Raw genomic sequence first — 23,465 nt, 5'->3', positions numbered from 1 at the left:
AGAGAGAGAGAGCAAGTGGGCCAGGGGCAGAGAGAGAGCAGGACAGAGGATCTGAAGTGGACTCTGTGCTGGCATCACAGAACCTGATGCAGGGCTTGAACTCATGAACTGTGAGATCTTGACCTGGGCCGAAGTCAGATGCTTAACTGACTGAGCCACCCAGGTGTCCCTTCACAGGCTTTTTTTAACTTGAGATCCTGAAATGTTCCACTGAGTCCTGGACCCTCCAAATAGGAGAAGGCTGAGGCTGAGGAAAGAGAGAAGTTTTATGGACTTGAGCTTCTGGAACAAGCCCCAGATTTAGTATAGTACGTGGCCGTGAATGTCCCACACCCAGTGAATTGGGCTCAGCTGCTGAGTATTAAGCATGTTTAAAGGTACCATCAGCCCAGGGGAGTCTGGGTGGCTCAGTTGGTTAAGCATCCGAGTCTTGATTTCAGCTCAGGTCATGATCTCATGGTTCGTGAGTTTGAGCCCCACGTCAGGCTCTGTGCTGACAATGCGGAGCCTGCTTGGGATTCTCTGTCTCCCTCTCTCTCTGCCCCTCCCTCACTCTCTCTCAAAAATAAATAAATAGACATTTTAAAAAATAATAAATAGGGGCGCCTGGGTGGCTCAGTCGGTTGAGCGTCCGACTTCGGCTCAGGTCATGATCTCACGGTCCGTGAGTTCGAGCCCCGCGTCAGGGTCTGTGCTGACAGCTCAGAGCCTGGAGCCTGCTTCAGATTCTGTGTCTCCCTCTCTCTCTCTGACCCTCCCCCGTTCATGCTCTGTCTCTCTCTGTCTCAAAAATAAATAAACATTAAAAAAAATAATAAAAAATAAATAAATAAAAAATAAAGGTACCATCAGCCCATTGAGGAAGAACTCAGGCAATAGGTGGTAGAAAGATACGGGCTCTGGAAGCAGTCAGACCTGGATTCAAACCTGGACCCTGATACCTCTCAGCTCTTTGACCTTCATCTGCTCCTTTAATCTGAGTTTCAAAAGGTTGTTGTTATTATATTCAGTAATGTTTACCTTTTAGGGTTTTGTGGGTATCAGCCCTAGACATGCTATTTTACATGCATTAGCCTCACAACAACACTGAAATCTAGGAATAGTATCATCCCCCTCTTCAGATGAGGAAACTTAGGCCAAGAAAAGTTAGAGCCCTTCCAGCTGGTAAGTGAAGATACTGGGCTTCTGTCCCCATGCTCTTACCTCATTACCTGGCACTCTCTGGTGAGGTTAAATGATGGGGAGGGCCTTGGGGGCAAAATCAGAACAGTCCACGGAGATCTCTTGGAAGTGCCTGAGGCATTATTAAAAGGGGAGGTGCTTATTAAGGGAAGCAAGTCTGAACACAAAACCACTTTGATTTTTTTTTTTTATCTTAATGTGTACGCTTTGAAAGCAGGAACCCCTCTGAGATATCCCTAAGGATGTAGCTGTCTAGCATTTGTTTGAACACCATCAGTATCAATGTCATCTTTGGCCTCTAGCTCTGTAAGAAGTAGAGGGAGTAGTTCCTAAGGTTCATGCTTATGACCGTGAATGTGCCTTTTTGCTTTGCTGACTGGACACTCTGTTTACAGCTCTCAGCAGTTGGCAGCAAGCTCCTTAACCTCATCCTCCACCCTGACGGAGATCCTAGAAGCCATGAAGCACCCCTCGTAAGTGGCTCATCATGTGTGTGAGTGCAAGGGCGGGAGGATCCCACAGGCCTGAGCCATGGTGATGCACAGGCAGTGTGATTTGGTGGATTCATACCTGATTGTATTGCTCACCAGCTGCGAGACCTTGCACAGGTTACTTGACCTCTCTCAGCCTCTGTTATCTTGTTTGTAAAATGGGATACTAGTGGCTAAGTCACAGGTTTGATATAAGGACTAAATGAAATAATTATGTAAGTTACCTACTATAATGCCTGACAAATATAGGTAATGCTCTGAATGTCAGATCCTTCTTCCTTCCTCTTTTCCTTTTCCCCCTATAACACCTTTTGTTCTGTCTTGCGGATTTCTGTGGGTTTAGGAATAGTGTAGAGAAATTGTGCTGCACAGGTCCTTCCTTCAGATATTCAATGCTTTAGTGGGAGTCCCTTCTTTTTCATGTTCTCTTTCTGCTTGTTGCCCTTGTGCATACATACCCTGCTTCCTGCCCGCCACGTTGGAATTCAGGACAGGAGTCCAGCTGCTCTCGGAACAGAAGGGCCTCTCGCCATGCTGCTTCATCAGTGCAGAGGTGGTGCACTGGCTGGTGAACAATGTGGAGGGTGTCCAGACGCAGGCAATGGCCATCGACATCATGCAGGTGAGAGAGTGTGGGCAGGACCCACAGAACTGTCTGCTCAGACCCCCATGAAATCAGAGCTGGTCTCTGAAGCAGCTGCCCTTTTCAGTAATGTGATCTTTAGGTTGGGGTGAAGCTCTGTTTTTAGTAAGTGTGAGGCCTGTCTGGAATCAATGAACCCACAGGTTTTGATTTGAAAGACACTATACCTTGACTTAAAGATCTGTCAGAATTTATCATGAGCTGAAATGTTCTGGATGGAGTCTGCACTTTTGAACCTTGGAGGAATCTCTGTAAAAGATTCCCAGGAAATGCCTTCCCTCTGACCTTGAGCCCCTATTTCCCCCCTGGTCAACTCCTGCTCATTCAGGATCCAAGGCTCTGCCTCATGGACCTTCTGGTGCCTGTATTTACTCTGTCATAGCACTTAGCACAACAGAAGGAAAATTCTATCTCATTTCATTTGTCTCCCACCTTGACCAGACTTCTTGAGGGCAGAGCTACCTCTTCTTGTCCATTTGCATATCATCATGCTGTTTGGCACATGGTGTAGGCATGTAGCAAACACTTGCTGAATTTAATGACATTGTTTAAGCTCGAGAGGAAAAAAATAGGAAAGGTCAAGTTGGCTGATGTGGTTCACACCATTCTGTCCACACAGAGCACCCCACTAGAAATAACTACCATGCTGACCAGCTGGCTTGTCATCACTGAAATGTAAAATCAGTAACTGACTTAAATATGTATGCAGTCTCTGGCTCTGTGCTGACAGCTCAGAGCCTGGAGCCTACTTTGGATTCTGTGTCTCCCTCTCTCTGCCCCTGCCCTGCTCACACTTGTGTGCGCGCGCTCTCTCTCTCTCTCTCTCTCTCTCTGTCTCCCTCAAAAATAAAAAAATAAACATTAAAAAAAATTAAAAAAAATAAGCATGCAATCCTCAGTTGTCTCTTTGGGCGTCGTAATAGGCAGTTTTGCATGGCCTGTGCCTTATTACATATACTCCTGTCTCTCTAAGAATTGAATTTTCTTATTTGCACATTGGAATGTTTCTACAGCAGTTAGAAGGAATGAGCTGGAGGGACACATGTCAACATGGATAAATGTCTGAAGCATGATGTTGAGTGAAAATCCAATATACAAAATAACAATAGTATTATGTCCTTTATTTAACATTTAAAATCTCATGAAAATACCTCATATTCTTTATCAATACATGTCTATATAATAAAATTATTAAAACCTGCATGAGAATAACATTATACTACATTACACTAATGCAACATTACACTAACCACTTATTTGGTGGTTTGGTGAGAAAGGAGGAGGAATGGGACATATTAGAGTCCATATTTAAGTTTATTTTTGAGAGAGAGAGAGGAAGAGTGGGGGGAGGGGGAGCAGAGAGAGAGGAAGAGAGAGAATCCCAAACAGGATCCATGCTGTCAGCACAGGTTCCACGCAGGGCTCAAACTCATGAACTGTGAGATCATGACCTGAGCCAAAACAAAGAGTCTGGTGCTCAACTGACTGAGCCACCCCTCTCCCCCTTTCTTTTTTTATAAAAATATCTGAAGTCAGGGCACCTGGGTGGCTCAATCAGTTGAGTGTTTGACTCTTGATTTCAGCTCAGGTCATGATCCCAGATTTGTGGGATCATGCCTGAGGTCAGACTCCATGCTGATTGTAGAGCTTGCTTAAGATTCTCTCTCTCCCTCTTCCCCACTTCCCCACTCTCTGTCTCTTTCATTCTAAAATAAATAAAATGAACAAAAAAAAAAAAAGGAAAGAAAGAAAGAAAAGATCTGAAGTCAATATAAGCAAAATGTTCACTTTGTTCGAGTTGTGTGGTGGTGTACCTGGATCTTCTTTATATTTTTCGTATGTTTGAAATAATTGATGGTATTATAATATGTATTTGCATTGTGTAATATAATTCACATCAGGAACAACATTTATCATAGAGCAATCATCATGGCTGATGAGGGGTGATGGGTAGGGTCTCCTCGATGTTTTGTCACTCCCTTGACTCCAGCGTATAAATGAGGGCTATACCTCTAAGATGTCCCTCCACAGGAATTTTAGAGTTTCAATGTCTCTCCTTCTAGAAAATGCTGGAAGAGCAGCTCATCACACACGCATCTGGTGAAGTCTGGCGGACCTTCATCTACGGCTTCTATTTCTACAAGATAGTCATGGACAAAGAACCTGACCGAGGTCAGAGATGAGGCAAATGCTGTTGCCCAAAGGGGCAAGTGTTTTTCCTGTTGGCTTGCTCTTTAAAGTGATGGTGCTTCTTGAGTTCCTTGTGTGACTTTGTATTCTAAGAAGACAGATCTGTCAGCTTCCTGAGCATTTGTACTTAATTTAAGCATAATCGGAGTGACAAGTATTTCTTAAAGCTATACTATGTTCTTCGTCACAGCAGTGTGGATGGAAGATAAACCTAAAAGAGGCCAAGGGATCTGATGTGAGGAAATCCCCACGGGCCATTTTTTGGTTACCCCTTTTAATTACAGTGCCCCTCTCCACCCATCCAGTACAGGTGGTTCTGAGTATAACATGCCAGGCTCTAATCAGTAACTTACAGCACTTTTTACTTGTTAGACTCCATTTCTTACCCCAGAAAGACTATTAAATCCTAGCATGCTTTCTAAGATACAATTTAAGTCTTTTTTTTTTTTTTTTTCCTTTTAATGAGAAAACAATTCCCAAGAGGGGGACCAATTCCAGCAAGGTCAGAGCTGGAGACACTCGCTTGTCCAGTCCAGCCATTGCCCACCAGGACCTTGGCTGGAAGTGACCCCCTCCTGCAGACAAATGGCTTCTCAGCCTCTGGGTTTCAGGAATCATACATGCATCAGATGAAGCAGCTAGTGCCCTCTCTCTATGCTCTCTTATCCAAGAACGTGTCAGAAGTGGATCTGTGCAGGTGTTTTTCTGGTAGCCACTGATATGTCTGCTGCCACCTCTTCCCTTATGTTCCCAGTTTGGCCAATAGATACCTCTTTTACCTTCAAGTAGAAAAAAACCTGGTTACTATTACCTGCTCTGAAAGTAGAGGTCTGAAACTGAGGATATAACATATTTTTTTAACTGAAGTAAAATTCATGTAACATAAAATTAACCATTTTCAAGTGAACACTGGCATTTAGTACATTCCCAGTGTTGTGCAACCACCACCATCTCTGTCTAGGTCCAGATCGTTTCCATCACCCTGAAAGGAAACCTTGTGCATGTTAACAGTCACTGCCAAACTTCTCTTCCCCACTGCCCCTGGCCACCACCAATCTGCCTTCAGTCTCTAAGGATTGGCCTATTCTGGACATTTCATTTAAGTGGTATCGTGTAATATGTGATCTCTTGTGTATGGCTACTTTTACTTGGCATAGTGTTTTCAAGGTTCAGCCTTGCATCAAGAAAATAAGCACTTTCTCTCCCCTTTGCTTTTCCCAGTGGCCATGCAGCAGCCCACTACCTGGCACACGACAGCAGTGGATGACTTCGCCAGCTTCCAGCGCAAGTGGTTTGAGGTGGCCTTTGTAGCTGAAGAACTCTTGCACTCCGAGATTCCTGCTTTCCTCTTGCCCTGGCTGCCCAGCCGGCCAGCCTCCTATGCAAGCAGACACAGCTCTTTCAGCCGAAGCTTTGGGGGGCGGAGCCAGGCAGCTGCACTTTTAGGTAGATGCTCGACCCAGATGGGACCTGGGGATGCGCTGGTGGGTGGCTGAGGGAGAGTGGCAGCCAGCCAAGGGAACAATGCCGTGTGGACCAGGATTAGAGCCACTGCAGCTGTCATACTGGTACTCTGTTCGTCCGCATGGTGGGCTCCTGCACTAGCTCCCACTGGCTGCATGGGTCAAGCTCATTGTCTCAACCAATAAACAGTGTTAGACAGTTCTTAAATCAGGGCACAGTGCTAACCCTGCACAAATAGGAGAGAATAGACAATGTGGCCATTTTTCCCAAGAAGCATCCAGAATACAGGGGATATGAGCTGGTGCTCGCTTCTGGTTTAGTACCCGCCACAGGCCTTCCTAGGATCTTAGTGTCCTAGGATCTCTGAAGAAGAAGGAACCTTGAAGTTTATCCATTCTAAACACTCAGGCTGAGTGCAAATCTGCCCTCTGCCCTTCCTCCCCAAATGTACTTACCACATTGAGGAATGTAAACTAGGAGTCTTCCTGCCTTTCTTTGGTCCCTGCAGCTCCAAGATAGGGACAAAACACCCACTTATTGAATGGTGGTGGCCTCTGGTAGGAAATGGGACCCCTGTTCTCAAGGACTGGACTGACGGGTTGGCATAATGTGTGCTCTAGGCAGGGTGTCATGAGGTTTGTCTCAATAGCAGGTTAGAGAGAGAGATCCTAAAAGGCCTCTAGAAGGAAGAAAGGAAGGAAATGTAATGTAGACTAGACTGCAGTGAAATAGCACCTTCTACTTAGTTTGCCTGGCGGTGCCCAGCTGCTAGAATGGAAATGTTAATAGGTATTACAGTTTCCAGATCCTCAGATTCACTTGGATCCAGACAGCTTTGACCTCACCTTATAGCCTCACCCCAGCACTGTGAGAACTGGGGCATGGAGAAGACAAAACTGAAGAGAGTGGCTCCTCTGTCCCCCAGGTAGTCACGCCTTCCCCTCTGCCTTGTTTTGCATTTCTAATTCTCCACCTTCTTGAAATCTTTTGGAAACAAAGAGGCCACATACTCCCTACCTGCTAGTTACCAGTAGCACCCCACCCTCAAGTGTGACAGAATATCTCCTGACATTGCCCAACGTCCCTGCTTACTCCTTGGTCTGAGTTACTGCTCCTGGAAAATGCTTAGGAACTTTTCCCTTTGCGTCATCACCCTGGTTCTGGAGGCTATCTTGACAGTTTCTGTATGAACATCCTCATTTCCAGAGTCTCCTCCAGCAGGCTGGTAGAACTCTCTCTTGCCCACCATAGTCCCAGGCTCAAGATGAGATTCAAATCATTTCAGTTTAGCTTTGGTTAAAAGATACTTTTAACCAGTTTACTTCAGAAAATTGCACATAAAGAGGAGCAGCATATGGAAAAATAAGTCATCTGTCCAAAACATAGGGAGAGTAAGGGAGAAGAGAGGATTTATGTCTTTGGCAGGTAGTTTATTAAGCAGGCATTCTTCACTGGTGTCTGCACATGGGCATTAGGGGGTCAGCATTGATTCTGAAACTAGACAGTCTCACATGCATGCATATTTTCTTGAAGATATCCCTTTATTAGCTTTCCAGTGGCTCCCATGATTGTTACAGGGGAATTTCACTCATCTGCTTCTTTTCCCATCACCCCTCCAACAGGAAGTGAGTTTCTTGTCCTTTTAAACCTGACACAGCATTATTACTGCTAATTCTATCTGGTAACACCCCTCAGACCTTTGTGTTAAAATATGAGATACTTTTCCCCATCTTTTTTTTTCAGATTAGAATATAGACTTCTGCTGTGTCATTTACCTAAGTGAGAAAGATGAGTTGTTTTTGAATTGGACTGTCTTCAGTGTTGGGGTTTTTCCTCAGGAAAAAAATTAACATGATTTATAGGGGGAAAAGGGCCTATGTATCATTTATGACCTGCTCCCTTTTTTGTTTGTTTTGACATGTTCCTCTTTAAACATTTCTGATTCTTAACTGGAAAGCTGTCTTTCTCAGCAGAAAGCTGTTTTAATATGCCTGATGGTGCTGCACAGTCCTATCTGCCCTGGCCTGTGGTGACTCCCACTCCCCCACTCATGTCACCCTGTGTCACTGAGCTATGAAGCCATAGGGGCATCTGAGACTCTGGAAGAAGCAGCACCAAGTCCCTTAAGCCCACGCAGATACCTTTTACTTCTCAGCTTTTTCTTGATAACCCCACTAGGTCTCAGGGTCAGAAGAGGCTGCTGAGCATCTTGGTCCAAACCCTGACGTGTGAATATTTTCCATCCCACTCCTAATAAGTGGGGAGCCAGCTGCTCCCTGAAAACTCTCAACAGGACACTCACTCTTGTGACTACTCTTCCTGTTATTGGGCAGCTCTGGTTGTTAACGTTGATCTCCAGTGTCCTACCTGAGACTGCACTCTTTCCTCCAGTGGCACTGATCCCCTGCCCAGGTCATTGCTAGCCCCCTCGCTGTGACCCTGGTAAAGGATGCTCAGTCTGCTCCTTCTCTGGGTTTGTACTTATTTACTGGGACTCACTATATCTCACTGTCCCAAGGTGAATAAGTCTGTTCTTATGGAAGTAAGGAGTGATTCAGAAAAGGCGCTGAAAGCTACAACTTGGCTGGGGCTTACACCCTTGCCAACATCGCCTGCTGGCCGCATCCATACTGTCAGATCTCACTCCTGAAGTATGAAGCCAGTGGTATCTTGAGCCTATAACTGTTTACTTGGCTGAACAATATACTTCCTTGGGGTTCCTCACACCAGCCTGTTCTGAACTGAATATGCCAGATGGGAGAAAAGAGATGTGCGAGATCACTGCTGGTGTTTGTTGAGTGCCCTTTCTTTTGTGACCTGGACTTTTCACACGGGGGAGGAATGTACTGTCCAAGACCAGAGAACAAAGCTTTCCTCCCTTGATTGAGGCTATTAAGTGAAAGGCTACTGTGGTTGGGCTATGAATCAGGAACACAAGGCAGAGATAAAAATTAGTTTTGATGAGACTTTTAGCATTGGAGTTGCCGTGTTCTTTAGCCTGAAGTGTCACAGATGGCTAAGCAGTATCCATGGGAGTCATTGACAGGCCTCAGATTGAGCACTGGTGAGCTTGTAGCCTAAATGGGGAGGAGGGAAGAACACGAGAGCTGCAAGTGAGGTGGCTAAAGGAGAAAGCAGGAGGTAATCTGTGACCCCTTGGCAGCCATGTTTTACTTGATCCTCACCCCTACTCTGTGAAGCAGCTGGGCGGGCACCATCTCAGTTTGCAAACGAGGAACTAAACCAGGGAATTGAAGAATGTTCTCGGGCACACGGCTAAATGGCAGAGCTCAGATTTTCCAACTCGACATCAAGAACATTTCCCATTTTACATGTTCTGGTTTTGAGAGAATGATAAGCTGTATACCCATTCACCATCCTAAGCCATGGCTCCACTGCCTCCCAACAGAAGTTCATTAAAATTGCTGACTCAAGAGCTGTTTTGTCCTTGTCAGTGATAAAAGCCACTCAGGGCTTCTACCTGCCAAATGCAGAACTAAGCTGACAGCTTCAGATAAAGAGATACCATTGGATTCACGGGGGCGGGGGCGAAAGGAGCTGATAATGGTTTGTAGAAACCCTAGGTCTAGCACTGCCCAGTCAGGCAGAGCAGAGCCCTGATCTTTTCATTACTTCTGAGCCTGTTTAGTGCTATTAGTCTGGTCAGGAGCTTGATTGATCCATCTCTAAAACACCCCTATCTTGGGTTTGAGTATGATTTCTGAGCAGGAGTTCCAGACAGGATGAGCTAGTCTGAAACCGACCTGGGATCTGAAAGCAACACAGTCAATGGAACAGGGTGTTGAGCTTCATTATGAGGTTTCATTTCTTGAGAACATATTGTAGAACTATTGCCTTCCTGGGTTGAAACCAGAAAATCAAGACTTCCTCCTCACTGTGGTCTGTGCTGTCTGTCCCATTGTGTCCTTCTGTGGGTCACTGGAATGAGAAGATCTGGAGTTCAGCCTGAAGCTGAAGCTCTGACTCTGGTCTTGGGCAAGGCATTTCCCTTCCATGGGCTACTACTACTTCCTCATCTGTAAGTGAAGGAGTTGGATCAGACTGGGGGAGGCAAACTGTGGCATTATTAACCAGCCAAATCTGGACTACCATCTGTTTGTTTGTTGTATAATAATTTTTATTTTTAGAGCACTTTTTGGCTCACAGCAAAATTGAGTAGAAAGTACAGAGTTTTCATATACTTCCTGCCCCAACACACGCTCTATCAATGCCCTGCTCCAGAACAGGGCATTTGTTACAATTGAACCTACATTAACATGCCACCACCCAAGGTTTCCATTAGAGTTCACTCTTGGTGTGTACATCTCGGGTTTAGACAGATATGTAATGACAGGTATCCACCATTGTAGTATCATACAGAATAGTTTCACTGCCCTAAAAAAAAATCCTTCTGTTTTTGTAAATAAAGTTTTACTGGAACACAGCCCAACCTATTCATTTACATAACATCTCTGGCTGCTGTGCACTATGATGACAGAGTTGAGTAGCTGAAACAGGGAGCACATAGCCTGTGAAACCTAAAATATTATCTGTCCCTTTATGGAAAAAGCTGGCCGACCCCCAGACTAGATGATTTTCAGGAAGCTTCTAGAATCTGTGATTTTCTGTTAGGTAATTCTGCATTTTGTTCTTCCTCTTCATCCCGCTCCTTCTTTTCCCTCTCTCTCTTGGGACCCCTCCAATGCTCTGACATAGCTGCCACTGTCCCGGAGCAGAGGACTGTGACCCTGGACGTGGATGTGAACAACCGCACAGACCGGTTAGAGTGGTGCAGCTGTTATTATCATGGCAACTTCTCCCTGAATGCAGCCTTCGAGATCAAGCTCCACTGGATGGCGGTGACCGCCGCCGTCCTCTTCGAGATGGTGAGAACCTCCTCATGCTGTGGTCAGGGCCTTGGCTCACCTTGCAGAGGGGGACAGTGGATGCTTGGTAGAGATTCATGTCACTTTTTGTTTTCTTTAGTTCAGGCTCCAGTTACCTTTTACCTACACTGCTGGAATAGCCTCATACAAAAAATTTAAACACAGTAAAAAATTCAAACAGCTTAAAGGGAATAGGTTGGGATTTCTCAGCCTTGGCACTCTTTTTTTTACTTTATTTGTTTATTAAAAAAATTTTTTTTTAATGTTTATTTACTTTTGAGAGAGAGAGAAATAGAGTGTGAGTGGGAGAGCGGGAGAGACACAGATTCCAAAGCAGGCTCCAGGCTCTGAGCTATTAGCCCAGAACCTGATGTGGGGCTCGACCTCACGAACCATGAGATCATGACCTGAGCTGAAGTCGGCAACTCAACTGACTGAGCCACCCAGGTGCCCCTCAGCCTTGGCACTCTTGATATCTAGGGCCAGATTATTTTCTCTTGTGGGGGGGCTGTCCTGTGCATTGTAGGATTTTGGGCAGCATCTGTGGCCTCTACCCTAAATGCCAGTAACACACCCTCCTTGTGACAAACAAAACGTCTGCAGGTATTGCTACATGTCCCCAGGGAAGAGGAGTATTGCCCCCAGTTGAGAATCACTGGTCTAGAGTGAAAAGTCCCTCTCCCAGCCTTGTCCTATCCTGTTCCCTGGGACTCCCATCTAAAAGCAACCACCCGGGGCATCTGGCTGGCTCAGTCAGTAGAGCATGCAACTCTTGATCTTGAGGTTGTGGGTTCAAGCCCCACACTGGGTTTAAAGATTAAATAAAATATTAAAAAAAAATAAAAATAAAAGCAATACCCTACCACTTTATTGAGTGTACTTCTAGAGAGATTATATGCATATACAAAGCTTTGTTGCCTTTTTTTTTTTTTTTTTTTTTTTTTTTAACATATGGTAGCTTGGACTACATACTTAGTTGACACTTGAACAATGGAGGGTCTGGGGATGCCGACCTTCCATGCAGTAAAAAATTCAAGTCTAGCTTTTGACTTCCCAAAAACTTAACTACTAATAGCCTATTGTTAAACTGAAGCCTTAATGATAACTTAAACAGTCAAGTCACACATATTTTGTATGCTATATATATGTATTACATACTGTGTTCTTACAATAAAGTAAGATTTCCTTTTTTAAAGGAAGTCATAAGGAAGAGATAATACCTTTATAGTATTCTTCCATATTTATTAAAAAAACAAAAACAAAAACTCATATATAAGTGGACCTAAGCATTTCAAACTAGTGTTGTTCAAGGTTCAAGTGCAACTAGTGTTGCATTTTGTTTTGTCCTATTATATATCCTCAGTATCAGCAAAAATAAGTCTGCCTCATCGTTGTGTTTTTGTTTTTGTTTTTGTTTTTGTTTTTGTTTTGCCTCATTGTTTGTATCATCGTTTACTTAACCAGTCCCTATCAATGAACATGACTGCTTTTAACCCTACCTCTCAACAGGGGTTGGGCGAATGTGCAATTTTGCCCCTGTGGGAGCATTTGGTAATATCTGGAAACAGTTTTACTTGGCAGAAATGGTAGAAGAGTGCACCCACTGGCATCTAGTGGGTACAGGCCAAGGATGTTGTGCATCATCCTACAATGCATCTCATAGGACAGTCTCTAGGGCAAAGAATTAACCAGCCCAGATGTCATGAGTGCCAGAGCTCAGAAGCCCTCTTTTAATTGGTCTTCTGCCTGTCTTTCCTCCTCCAGTCTTCCCTGGCCTGTCTAATCAGGTCACTCATTGCCCACACTCAGGCCACTCCCCACCCTCAGTCCCAGCACCTGTGGAACAGATACTCCGTAGCCAAGCTGTCAGTATCTTCCAGGTGCTCTCTTTAACCATCTTTGCAGTCTGCCACTCACTTTATACACTCTCCCCTTCAATCCAAAGGAATGTTTTTCTCAAGCTTTAACAGGGTCCCGCTCTCCTCCCACACTGGCTCAAACATCTCATCACGGAGCTGAGAGCAGCCAGAAAGTTCAGAAAGACTTTATGGAAAGCTAGGAGATGGCCAAAGAGAGTGAGCACAACATCAGCTGCCAGCATATAGTTTTTCTGTCCAGGGCTCAGAGGCCTAGTTTTGTCCCACAAGACATGATATCCTGGGGAAGAGGTTTGTCTGGGTCTCTGTCTGTCCAGCCCCAGTCTGCCTGCACATGGCCTTAGTGCCCCTGAGGACCCCTCCCCTGGAACACTGGAACATACTTAAGGTCCAAATCAAAAAAGACACCAAGCCACCTGTCTGGTTCAGCTTATAGAAGTCACTGGCACTTCCCCAGCCAGTCATCACTGGGATGACCACTCCCTCCAGGCAGAACTAACCCTCTGACCCAATAGGCTAAGCATTCTCCTTGGAAGCCCTACTGATAGTCCTATCTCAGAACATGACCATAACATTCATGGACATGCACATATAGTCACAGTTTGGAAGAAAGAAGAGTATTTATCTCCTCAGGGGAATATGGCAACAGTCTTTTCAAAATACACTTTTCACACCAATTCATGTAAAACCCACGGAAAGCTGCTAATCCCTTTATCATTACAGTTTTGAGCCTTGAACAACACAGGTTTGAACTGCATGGATCCACTTATATGTGGATTTTTTTTTTTTAGAAGTACAGGACAGGACTATAAATGTATTTTCTCTTATGATTTTCTTAATAATGTTTTCTTTTTTCTAATTTTATTGTAAGCATAAGTTTTTTGGGAGCCAAAAGTTATATTCAGATTTTTTACTGCATGGGGTGGTGGCATCCCTAACCCCATGTTGTTCAAGAGTCAACTATATTTTGTTAGGTTGTTAGGTTTTTAGAAATCTCTAGTGTAGATTAATTATTATTAAAAAAAATTTTTTTTAAGGTTTTTTTATTTATTTTTGACACAGAGAACATGAGTAGGGGAGGGGCAGAGAGAGAGGGAGACACAGAATCTGAAGCAGGCTCCAAGCTCTGAGCTGTCAGCACAGAACCAGACGCGGGGCTCGAACCCATGAACTGTGAAATCATGACCTGAGCTGAAGTCGGATGCTTAACTGACTTAGCCACCCAGGCGCACTGTAGATTAATTATTATTTTAAGGTAGTGTCCAAATTTGTTATAAATCACATTTTATTAGGGTAAATATTATGCACATATTTATATTATATAATGTTTATAATATTATAATGCATATTTATAATATAAAATATGACATTTAAAAATATTACATAAAATAAAAAGAGCCTTAGTGTTAAGTGTCTGACTTTAGTTCAGGTCATGATCTCACGGTTTGTGAGTTTGAGCCCCACATCAGGCTCTGTATTGTCAGCACAGAGCTCACTTTGGATCCTCTGTCTCCCTCTCTCTCTCTGCCCCCTCTCCACTTGTGTTCTCTCTCAAAATAAACTTAAAAAAAAATTTTTTTTAATAAAATCTTAAAAAAAGTTATTTTGGTTGAACAGAGATCTTGGTTTTTGTTGTTGATATATTGTTGTTGTTACAGGTGTTTCTGGGAAAACAGCTAAGAGTGGTCCCCTTCAATTTTTGACATACTCATATTTGTTTAAGTCAAGTTATGGCTCAAACTAGATTTTTTTGAAATAACATTTAACACAAATCTCTTCTGTATGCCAGAGCCATGTGCACCAACTTTTTTTTTTTTTTAAATATACACAGTTTTATGGTTAAAAAAATATCTTAAAATGTAGAAAATTGCCACTTTTCTCTGAGAAAATGTTATTGATGGGGAGGTTTGTCTTGCTGCCACAGTTAACTTTTGTTCTCAGTCAATCTTTGGACAGACAGCTTTTGGGAGTTTGTGGGAGAGTGGCTCTCATTCTGCCAGGTCAGGGCTTATCGCTTTTGGCCAGAGGCCACCACAGTCATCTCGCACCCTGCGTCATGTCCCTTTCAGCCAGCTTGAGTGGATTGTTTTCCTATTTGATACTTTGGACTTAGTAAATTTTTGATAAAGGACATAATTAGAAGGACTTAACTTATATCCTGTGACCTTCCTACAACATCCTGTAGAATGAGAAGGCGATTTAGGAGGCAAGAAATAGCTCTCTCCAGTCTCTTCTTTCCAGAAGAAACACTTAAGTTGCATAAAGCTGTGAGGACGAGCTGTGTGCTTAACTCACAGTTTTTCAGGTATTTGTCAGGAGGTTAAACTGTGCATTTTCCTGACCAGGATTGGTTTGGATCCAGTGAACATTAATAAATGAACATGCCAATCAATATGTATGCCGCCACTGTGGCGGCTTCGCTCCTTGGGAAGTATTTTCTCTTGTCTGAATTAACTTGGAGATGACACTGTTTCTGTGCTTCCCACCAGGTCCAAGGCTGGCATCGAAAAGCTACTTCCTGCGGCTTTCTGTTGGTCCCCGTTTTGGAGGGTCCCTTTGCGCTGCCCAGTTACCTGTATGGCGATCCACTTCGAGCTCAGCTCTTCATCCCACTCAACATCAGCTGCCTGCTCAAGGAAGGCAGTGAGCATCTGTTCGATAGTAAGAGATACTCCCCTCTGGAGGTTCTATCTCCATGAGTAAGGCCACCTCTCTAGGTGTCTAATTGACACAGCCTAGTGCACAGAGGGAGCCTTTGGACAAGGGATCAAAATGATCTAAGTTTAAAGCTGGTTTTTCACTTAGTGGCTGGGTAACCCTGGGTAAGTCACTTAATGTCTCTGAGCTTCAAATTCCTTATCCCTCAAATGAGAGCACATAAAGTTTAAAGCTGCCTTGCCAACTCAGGAAGACCCTTGTGAGACCTGGAGCAGATGGTGAGTGGGAGAAGGTATGATACACTGTAAATCACGAGTGGCACTGGTATTCTCCCCACACTCTCCTTTCTGTGCTCCAGCCTTACTGGCTTGGGCTGTGGGAATTTGAACCTTAAGGGAGGCATTGAAAGCAGAACAGGATACAGCGTCCTATTTTGCAAAGCTGTACTGTGTCAGCACCTGGAACACTACATGTGGCTCGAGTCCTGCGTCGCAAGGAAGACAGAGCAGGAGGGGGCTCATAGGAGGGCAGCAGGGCTCTGAGCCCTTCCCCTGAGAGGGCTGTCAATCTAAACGTAGGGAGACAGTGGGCTGAGGCACCCTGCTGCTCCACCTGAGCCCAGCCGATCTCTGAGGGCAGGTGTAGGACAGACAGAAGGAACAAGACTTACTTCACACAGCACAGAACTTTTTATCACCAATTAGTTGCCCATTGTGATGAACGTATAAAGAGCTCCTCCAGAGCTCTTGGTGAACTCACAGATGACCTTTTTTAAAATGAAAAGTTAAAAAAAAAAACAGTAGCCCTTTGGTTTCTCAGATGTAGAAATTGTAAGTGTGAATGGAAAAACTTCTGGTGTAAGGGAAGTGGTTTCTTCTTTTGTCCATGTAAGTCTGCATCATGGTTGGTGGAAGAGAACAGCCCAGGGGTGAGAGGTCCCTCCAGGTCAGGGAGACCACACTAAGTGTCCCCGCACCTTTCGTGACAGGCTGCCCCGGTGGTACAAACAGCTTGTGTTCCAAAGGCCTGTCTGTATATTCTTTGTTTACATCTCAGAAGACATTTTTATGTAGACACAGTGTTTCCAGTGATGGCTGGGGTTCCAGGTGGGCCCCACAGAGCCACTAGAGGGCATAGATCTGTGATCCTTAGAGTTGACAGAGTGCTCTTCACACACACATACACACACGCGAGCACACACACACACACACACACACACACACACACACATACACGCACATTCTCTAACCTCACAGCAGCTAAGAGGACCATTACAGTCCTGAAATGCCACATGATTATATTCGTATCTGATGATTTCAAGCCAGGCAACTGCCTCATGCTACTGTTTTTAATATGCTCAGGAGACACTTCCCCCACACCAGCCAGAGATTCTTCTGGGGTTTTCCACCTTCACTGTAACAGCACAGGATTGCTGGCAAGGCTGGCATTGGAGGACATTTTTTGTGTGAGCTGATGGTTTTCCCTGCCAGTTGTAACCCAGGCTTTAAGACCAGCATCCTCTGTTGGTTGCCATGGTTACATGGTTACCGCTGAAGAAAGGAGGCCTAGTTTAAAGGAATAAGGGCTTAAATCTAAAAGTCGATTTTCTTGCTTCTGTGCTACTCTCTTCCTATTATCTCCCCTTCCAATAACAGTGGATACAAAATCTTAAACATCTGATGAGGAAGCTGCTGTACGTGTTTTTCCTATTAAAACCAAAGCCTTTTTTCTTTCTTTTTTGCTCTTTAGTTGCCTAGAACCTTCAAATGTATCCTAGATAGAAAATTCCAAAACGTACAGAGCCCCTGTTTTCATGTCTCGTGAAGTTGCACCTCCAGCCGTCAGCATCTTGGTCCCAAGAGCAGTGCTGGTCCATTGCCTGTTGCTGTGTGACACCTGGCCTCAGCCTCCACCTCCTCATCAGCTCTCAGTCTTCACACCAGCTGTGTAGAAGAAGCGAGGCTGGAGCAATGATGCGGGCAATGGAGAAAAGGCACTTCTGTGCCCTCCTGCCCTCCCCAGCCTATCACTTTTCCAAAAATAATTTTCGTATTTATTTGCTTCGATTTCCCCATTCCTAAAATGGAGCTTATAATATTGTCTTTCCTTGTAGGGAAATGGAACATTGGTAATAAAAAAAATTTTTTTTCTCCTTAGAAGCAGATAACACGCATGTAAAGCTTATCTTTTGTTTGTACTTTAACATCATGTTCCTTTCCACTTTTGGTATAGGGAGTCATTAGAACGAGGCTTACATCAAGTTCCGGTAGCTCACACTCGTTGCTGAGTGTGAGCAACGAGTGCCTTTCAGAACCTGATAGAGCTTTGGGGAAGGGATGGTGAGAAAACACAATTGGTCCTTGGGACAGAGGCTGGTCTTTCAAAAGCAGGTAGTGTGGAAAAGCGTGCTTAAGGACAGGGGAGAAAGGGCCAAGAGAAGTGAAGGTTACAGAAGGCCAAAGCCAGAAAGAATTACAAACCTTGGAATCACACCCCTGCTTTTATTCTTTTCTCCTTTTAGGCTTTGAACCGGAAACATACTGGGATCGAATGCACCTTTTCCAGGAAGCCATTGCACACAGGTTGGTCCCTGAGCAAGAAGGTATAGTGGGAGGGCATCAGTGACTATCCAGCAATTACCAAACCCAAACCCAGTTTGTTTCATTTCTGGGGAAACGGATCTGGCCCACCAATGACAGCCTTGCTGCTGACCTCCAACAGGACCCTTTGCCTTGGTTTCAAAGATAAGCATTACCTGTCAGTTCCTGTAGCTATTGTTTTTCAGACCTCATTATTTTCTTCCAGTTGAAGGGAGAGCGTAGAGCTCCCTCCTTAGCCTCCAACAAGACCCTGGTCCAAGCTGTCCAGGAGATGACATAGATGAAAAACTGTAAAACGTGTTTCAAGCCCCTAGACACACGTTGAAAAGATAATGAAGGGTTAAAAAGCAATAGATAAGTCCATAGGTTTTTACTGGCGCCTAATATGTGTGCCAGGAAAGGGCTTTCCTGGGCTTAGCTGTCTACCCCTCAAACCAGTCCAGCTTTGTCTCCAGAATGCACTAGGCAATGTCCACTTCATGTTAATCATGGCAGAAGTAAGTCCTCTGTTCCTGCTTCCATAATCCTCTCTCTGCACCTTCTTCAGTGTCCTGTCATCTTATTCAAACATCTTAAGCTGTTACCACCCCACCACGAACCTCCCTCCTGCCCCCTGCCCACCATAGACTGGCTGCTTCTTTCAGCAGGAGTGGGTGCTGATTGGGGGCAAAAGGTGGGGAGTACAGTGGATTGGTGGCAAAGGGCCTCGATGCAGGAAGCAGACAAGCCTGGTTCACCTCCGCCTCCACCAGCATCTGGCTGAGGAACCGTGAACAAGTTTTGGAACTGCTTCACCTTCATTTTCTCACCCTTCACTGGGTTGTCGGGAGGGTTCTCTGGAGTTCCGAGCACCTAAGAAGCTCTTGCTAGGCAGTAGGTATTATTAGGAAGACCCCAGCCAACTGACAAGTTTATAAGCAGGTCTGATGCTTCCCATGGATATCATTGGGTGGTCGTTGGATTTTGGTGACTAGATGTCACTCAGGACATGGCCTTTATTTGTCAGATGTGCTTTTTTCTTCACAGCATTCCCCTCCTGATCCAAACTCATCTAGATCCTAGTCATATCTAAACTTTGCCCTGTCCTCTTCAGAGTGCTTTTTCAGCCTTCAGACTCTTCACGTCTTCTATTCTGTGTATCACTGCATGGACTCTACTGTGTGTCCCTATACCTAAACATGCTCCCCCTTCCCCACCTCACCCTGCTCCCCCTTCTCCACCCAGACCCACCTTACCCACTAAACCTTCTCCCCTAAGCCCCCACCCCTGTTCTACACCTGTCAGTCTTGTTCCACCACAGATTCCCAGGTCTCTCCTCTCTAAATCCCTCCTTTTTTTCCAATACACTCTATCCATCTATTACACTAGTTCAGGGGTCCCTGGGGGACAAGGGTATGCATTTTTCTCATTTTTGTTTCCGTTTACGCACCAAGGCAATGTGCCTTGCCCAGAATAGCTTTTGCACAGAATGGAACTCTAGGTTGGAATGTGGCTCCAAAAGGAAACATTAGCCCATCCATAAGATTCATCTCGGATGGAGTTAGAGATGGGTCCAGAGAAGCTGATCCATCCATCCTACCCCTGCTGTGGCTCCCCAGCTCCTCCTTTATTTTTGTTTGGGTGGGACTGAGCACCCCCCCCCCCCCGCCCCGCCCTCACCATAGTCCTGGCTCATGTGCTCCCCAAGTGGACAGTGAGGGGGCCAAGCACCATGTGTTTAAATTGCCTTTTTAAACTTAAAGGTCTTCCTCGTGATCTAAAGAAGAAATGAGGCAAGAGTCTGGTCAGGCTGATCTATGCTAGTAAATAAATAGCCTTAATTGGAAAATGGAGAGGAAGAAAGGCAAAATCCAGAGCCATTCCTACACATGATAGGGTCAGCCTATACATGACAGAGCTTTGAGTGCACATTAGCTTGTCCATTTAACTTGCATATTTGATTTCATGTGTTCTTTGATAAATAATTAGTGAATGTCAGTGTAAAGCTGACAGCTTATATAGAGGATGCAGTGAAAAGGAGACAGGTGTTTTACCTCCTTTAGTTCTACCTACATTGCTGCCTTCATTACATAAACCTCTCAGACTCAGGGCGAGAGCCACATCTGTTAACGTGTCCTTTACAGCACTTAGCAGGTAGAGCTGTAATAAATGTGTGTGATGGAAATAGAAAAACCCGGAATAGAACAAGCCATAGATGAGAAGCAGAATCTAATAAGTCATAGATGAAAAGTGGCTCCTCTTGCCCATTTCTAGAACACAGCAAAGCAGAGAGCCCTAGAATCGTGTGCCTCATTTTTAAGAAGAGGATTTCAGTTAAGATAATTTATTCTATTTCAATTCAGAGCCTTGTTCGAGGGCCTACTATGTGTTTGTCTGGGAGAACTAAGGGAAAGAGGTGTGGCTAGGTGAATTAAGATAAGGACCTTCCCCTCTCAAGCATGTGGATGGGCACCTTGCCCCACATAGGGCGTGATGTGGATTCCAGTGAGAGGCAGAGAAGAGGTACGGGATGGGAGAAAAGAAGCAGCCATCTTTTTTTTTTTTTTTTTAATGTTTATTTTTGAGAGAGAGAGAAAGACAGAGCATGAGTGGGGGAGAGGCAGAGAGAGAGGGAGACACAGAATCTGACGCAGGCTCCAGCCTCTGAGCCGCCAGCACAGAGCCCAACACGGGGCTCAAACCCGCAAACTGCGAGATCATGACCTGAGCCGAAGTCGGACACTTAACTGACTGAGCCATGCAGGCGCCCCTTGAATGTTCCATCTTGAAAGAGATCTTTCCAGGCCCCTCTAGCTCAGGCTGTCAGTCCTCTTAGTCACATTTGTTCCCCTTGTCCCTTTAGCTGAGGAGGCCCTAATCTGTGTGTCTTCCCGTCCTTCCCTTAGGTTTGGGTTTGTACAAGATAAATATTCTGCTTCTGCTTTTAACTTCCCTGCCGAGAACAAGCCTCAGTACATCCATGTTACAGGTGAGACCCTGCAGGCAAAACGTGGGGCAGGTGGGTCCCTGTGGCAGGAGCCTATGCTCGGGGGCTTCTTCTCTTGATTGAGCCTGTGGTTGCAGAGCCACCACATCTGCCCTGGGAACCCTCCCCGTGGTGGTGGTGACACAGGGCATCTTGCTTCTCAGGAACAGTGTTCCTGCAGCTGCCCTACTCCAGGCGAAAGTTCTCGGGGCAGCAGCGACGTCGGCGAAACTCCACCAGCTCCACTAACCAGAACATGTTCTGTGAGGAGCGGGTTGGCTACAACTGGGCCTACAACACCATGCTGACCAAGACGTGGCGATCTAGTGCCACAGGGGATGAGAAGTTTGCTGATCGGCTGCTCAGGGATTTCACGGACTTCTGCATCAACCGCGACAACCGGCTGGTCACGTTCTGGATGAGCTGCCTGGAGAAGATGCATGCTAGCGCCCCGTGAGGCCAGGGTGCACCAGGGCCCACAGCACGGGGAGGATTCCACTCCTGCTGTCCACGTCCAATAGGGGCAGTCAGGCTCTGGGTGGCAGGCAGCAGGGCCACCGTCGGTGAGTGGGAGCCATTGCTGCTGCTTCCTCCTCCCCCACAAAATGTTCTTCCACTCGAGGAGAAAGACTCAGGAAGAAACTAGCGCTGAGAGCAGGTGGGAAGTCCAGATGGTCCGTGGGAGGGCCTCAGTACTGGGGAAGGGGGCGTGCAGCCCCCGTGAATGTCTTTGGAGTGGGGGTGGCTCCAGTGAGCATCCTTTCCCTCCACTAGCCGTGGGCTTTTCGGAGCAGTCTGCCACTTCCCGCCCAGAAGTGTGCACAGGATGTAAGATAATTTTGTGAAATAGTGTACCATAGGCTCACACCAACTGTACATACCTGTATATATCAGAAGCAGGAATAAAGTGCCATGTGCGGCATCTCTGGCCCAGCCTGGTTCCTGGCAGCAGCGACCCCATCCTTGGCTGGGCAGTCGGGCCCCGTCGCCAGGGACGTAGTGGCAAATGAGGCAGCCACAGAAGGTGAGGAGAATTCATTGTCTTGGAGAGTCTGGTGGTGGATTTACTGAAAGATGTCTTTTTACAGGCCTTTGGGCAGGAGTAAAATAGTTTCTTTCAGACTTAATGAGCAAATAATACCATACGCAATTGCAGGCTTGTGCTGTTGGAGTGAATGTTGCTAAGTGGGTGAGCCCAGGTGTGGCACATGGATGTCATGGCATTCCAAAAAAAAACAAAGTCTCTATTGACTCCAAGGTTTAGAACCCACTTCTTACAGAGATAAGATCTAGCATGGTGCCTCAACTGCAGCACCTTGCCCTGATAGGAGGGGTGAGGGGCTGCAGGCCTGGGGGTACCTGACAGGTACTGCCACTGCCTCCCCCTCCGTCTCTCCACACAAGCCCTGTGGATTTACCTCCTCAGTAGCTTTCAAATCTACTCACTTCTTCCCAAGTCCTCTGCTACCACTCCCGGCCCAGCCCTTCTTCATCTTCCTTTTCCTCTCACGTGGCTAGGAGAGCCCCCTAACCCACCTCTGCTTTCCCTCCAGGCCATCCTCCACTTAGCAGTTAGAGTCTTATTTAAAAACCACTCTGGGGGTGCCTGGGTGGCTTAGTCGGTTAAGTGTCCCACTCTTGATCTCGACTCAGGTCGTGATCTCATGGTTCGTGGGATAGAGCCCTGTGTCAGCTTGCAGCACAGAGCCTACTTGGGATCTCTTTCTCTCTCCCACTCTCTCTGCCCCTCTCCTGCTCACATGGGCATGCGTGCACACAGACACACACACTATCTCTCTCTCTGTCTCAAAATAAACTAGAAAGAAAGAAAGAGAAAAGGAAGGAAGGAAGAAAAAGAAAAGAAAAAAGAAAAGAAAAGAAAAAAAAGAAACTACTCTGATCATGCCCACCACTTAACTGGTCCCAGGCTATTATTCCTCCAACCACCCGGAGCATCATAAACTCTTTAGCAGCTCAGATCCTTTGCACATGCTGTTCCATCTGCTTAGAACACTCCTCCTTTCCAGGCTCACTCTGCCCTGCTAACTCCTGGTCATTGTTCATCTGCTCTTTGCTCAAATGCTTCTCCAGGGAAGCACAGTTGGCTACCTGTCAGGTCTTCCCTCAGCGCCTTGTACTTCTCTGGCAACGCTTGGTACATTTACAATCTAGCATGACAGAAGCTTGCCTGTTTTGTTTACCTCTTTGTTCCTAAATGTGCAGCATAATAATAGATGCTGGAGAAATGGTATCAGCTGAATATGTGGAGTGAATGAATGAACTCTGGACTCGAGAGCCTGGCACTGGGCGTTGCATCTGAATCTCTCTGCACTGGGTTCTTAAATTACTTAATGGAGGCATTTCCTCATCTGTAAATTGGAGGTATTAATAGTACATATAGAGCTTTTGAGAGAATAGATCTGTTAATACATGTGAAAACACAGAGGTTGATTCCTGGTGAGGAACAGGTCTTTGATAAAAATCCATTTTCTTTCCCTTTCTCACCTTT

General features: G+C 45.5%; 1 protein-coding gene across 13 annotated transcripts in view; it reads left to right on the top strand.

Moving 5' to 3' along the window:
• The window catches only part of DEPDC5 (DEP domain containing 5, GATOR1 subcomplex subunit), a 142,161-nt gene that overhangs the window by 103,843 nt on the left and 14,853 nt on the right, over positions 1–23,465 (top strand). For 9 of the 13 annotated variants that reach the window (XM_042961718.1, XM_042961723.1, XM_042961720.1 and 6 more), the window contains 9 exons: positions 1,578–1,655; positions 2,163–2,295; positions 4,380–4,488; positions 5,728–5,952; positions 10,687–10,856; positions 15,223–15,394; positions 17,913–17,973; positions 20,877–20,959; positions 21,121–21,884. In XM_042961718.1, coding sequence (XP_042817652.1) covers positions 1,578–1,655; positions 2,163–2,295; positions 4,380–4,488; positions 5,728–5,952; positions 10,687–10,856; positions 15,223–15,394; positions 17,913–17,973; positions 20,877–20,959; positions 21,121–21,413 — 1,324 coding nt within the window. In that variant the 3' untranslated portion in view covers positions 21,414–21,884. Of the gene's footprint in view, positions 1–1,577; positions 1,656–2,162; positions 2,296–4,379; positions 4,489–5,727; positions 5,953–6,768; positions 6,896–10,686; positions 10,857–15,222; positions 15,395–17,912; positions 17,974–20,876; positions 20,960–21,120; positions 21,885–23,465 lie in introns of those variants that run through there. The other 4 variants (XR_006209787.1, XR_006209788.1, XM_042961719.1 and 1 more) reach the window with 4 other exon arrangements.

The sequence above is a fragment of the Panthera tigris genome, chromosome D3 (genome assembly GCF_018350195.1).
Source record: "Panthera tigris isolate Pti1 chromosome D3, P.tigris_Pti1_mat1.1, whole genome shotgun sequence".
Taxonomy (NCBI): Eukaryota; Metazoa; Chordata; class Mammalia; order Carnivora; family Felidae; genus Panthera; species Panthera tigris.
Note: the sequence above shows the minus strand (reverse complement) of the source record. Positions and strands in the feature narration are given on the sequence as shown.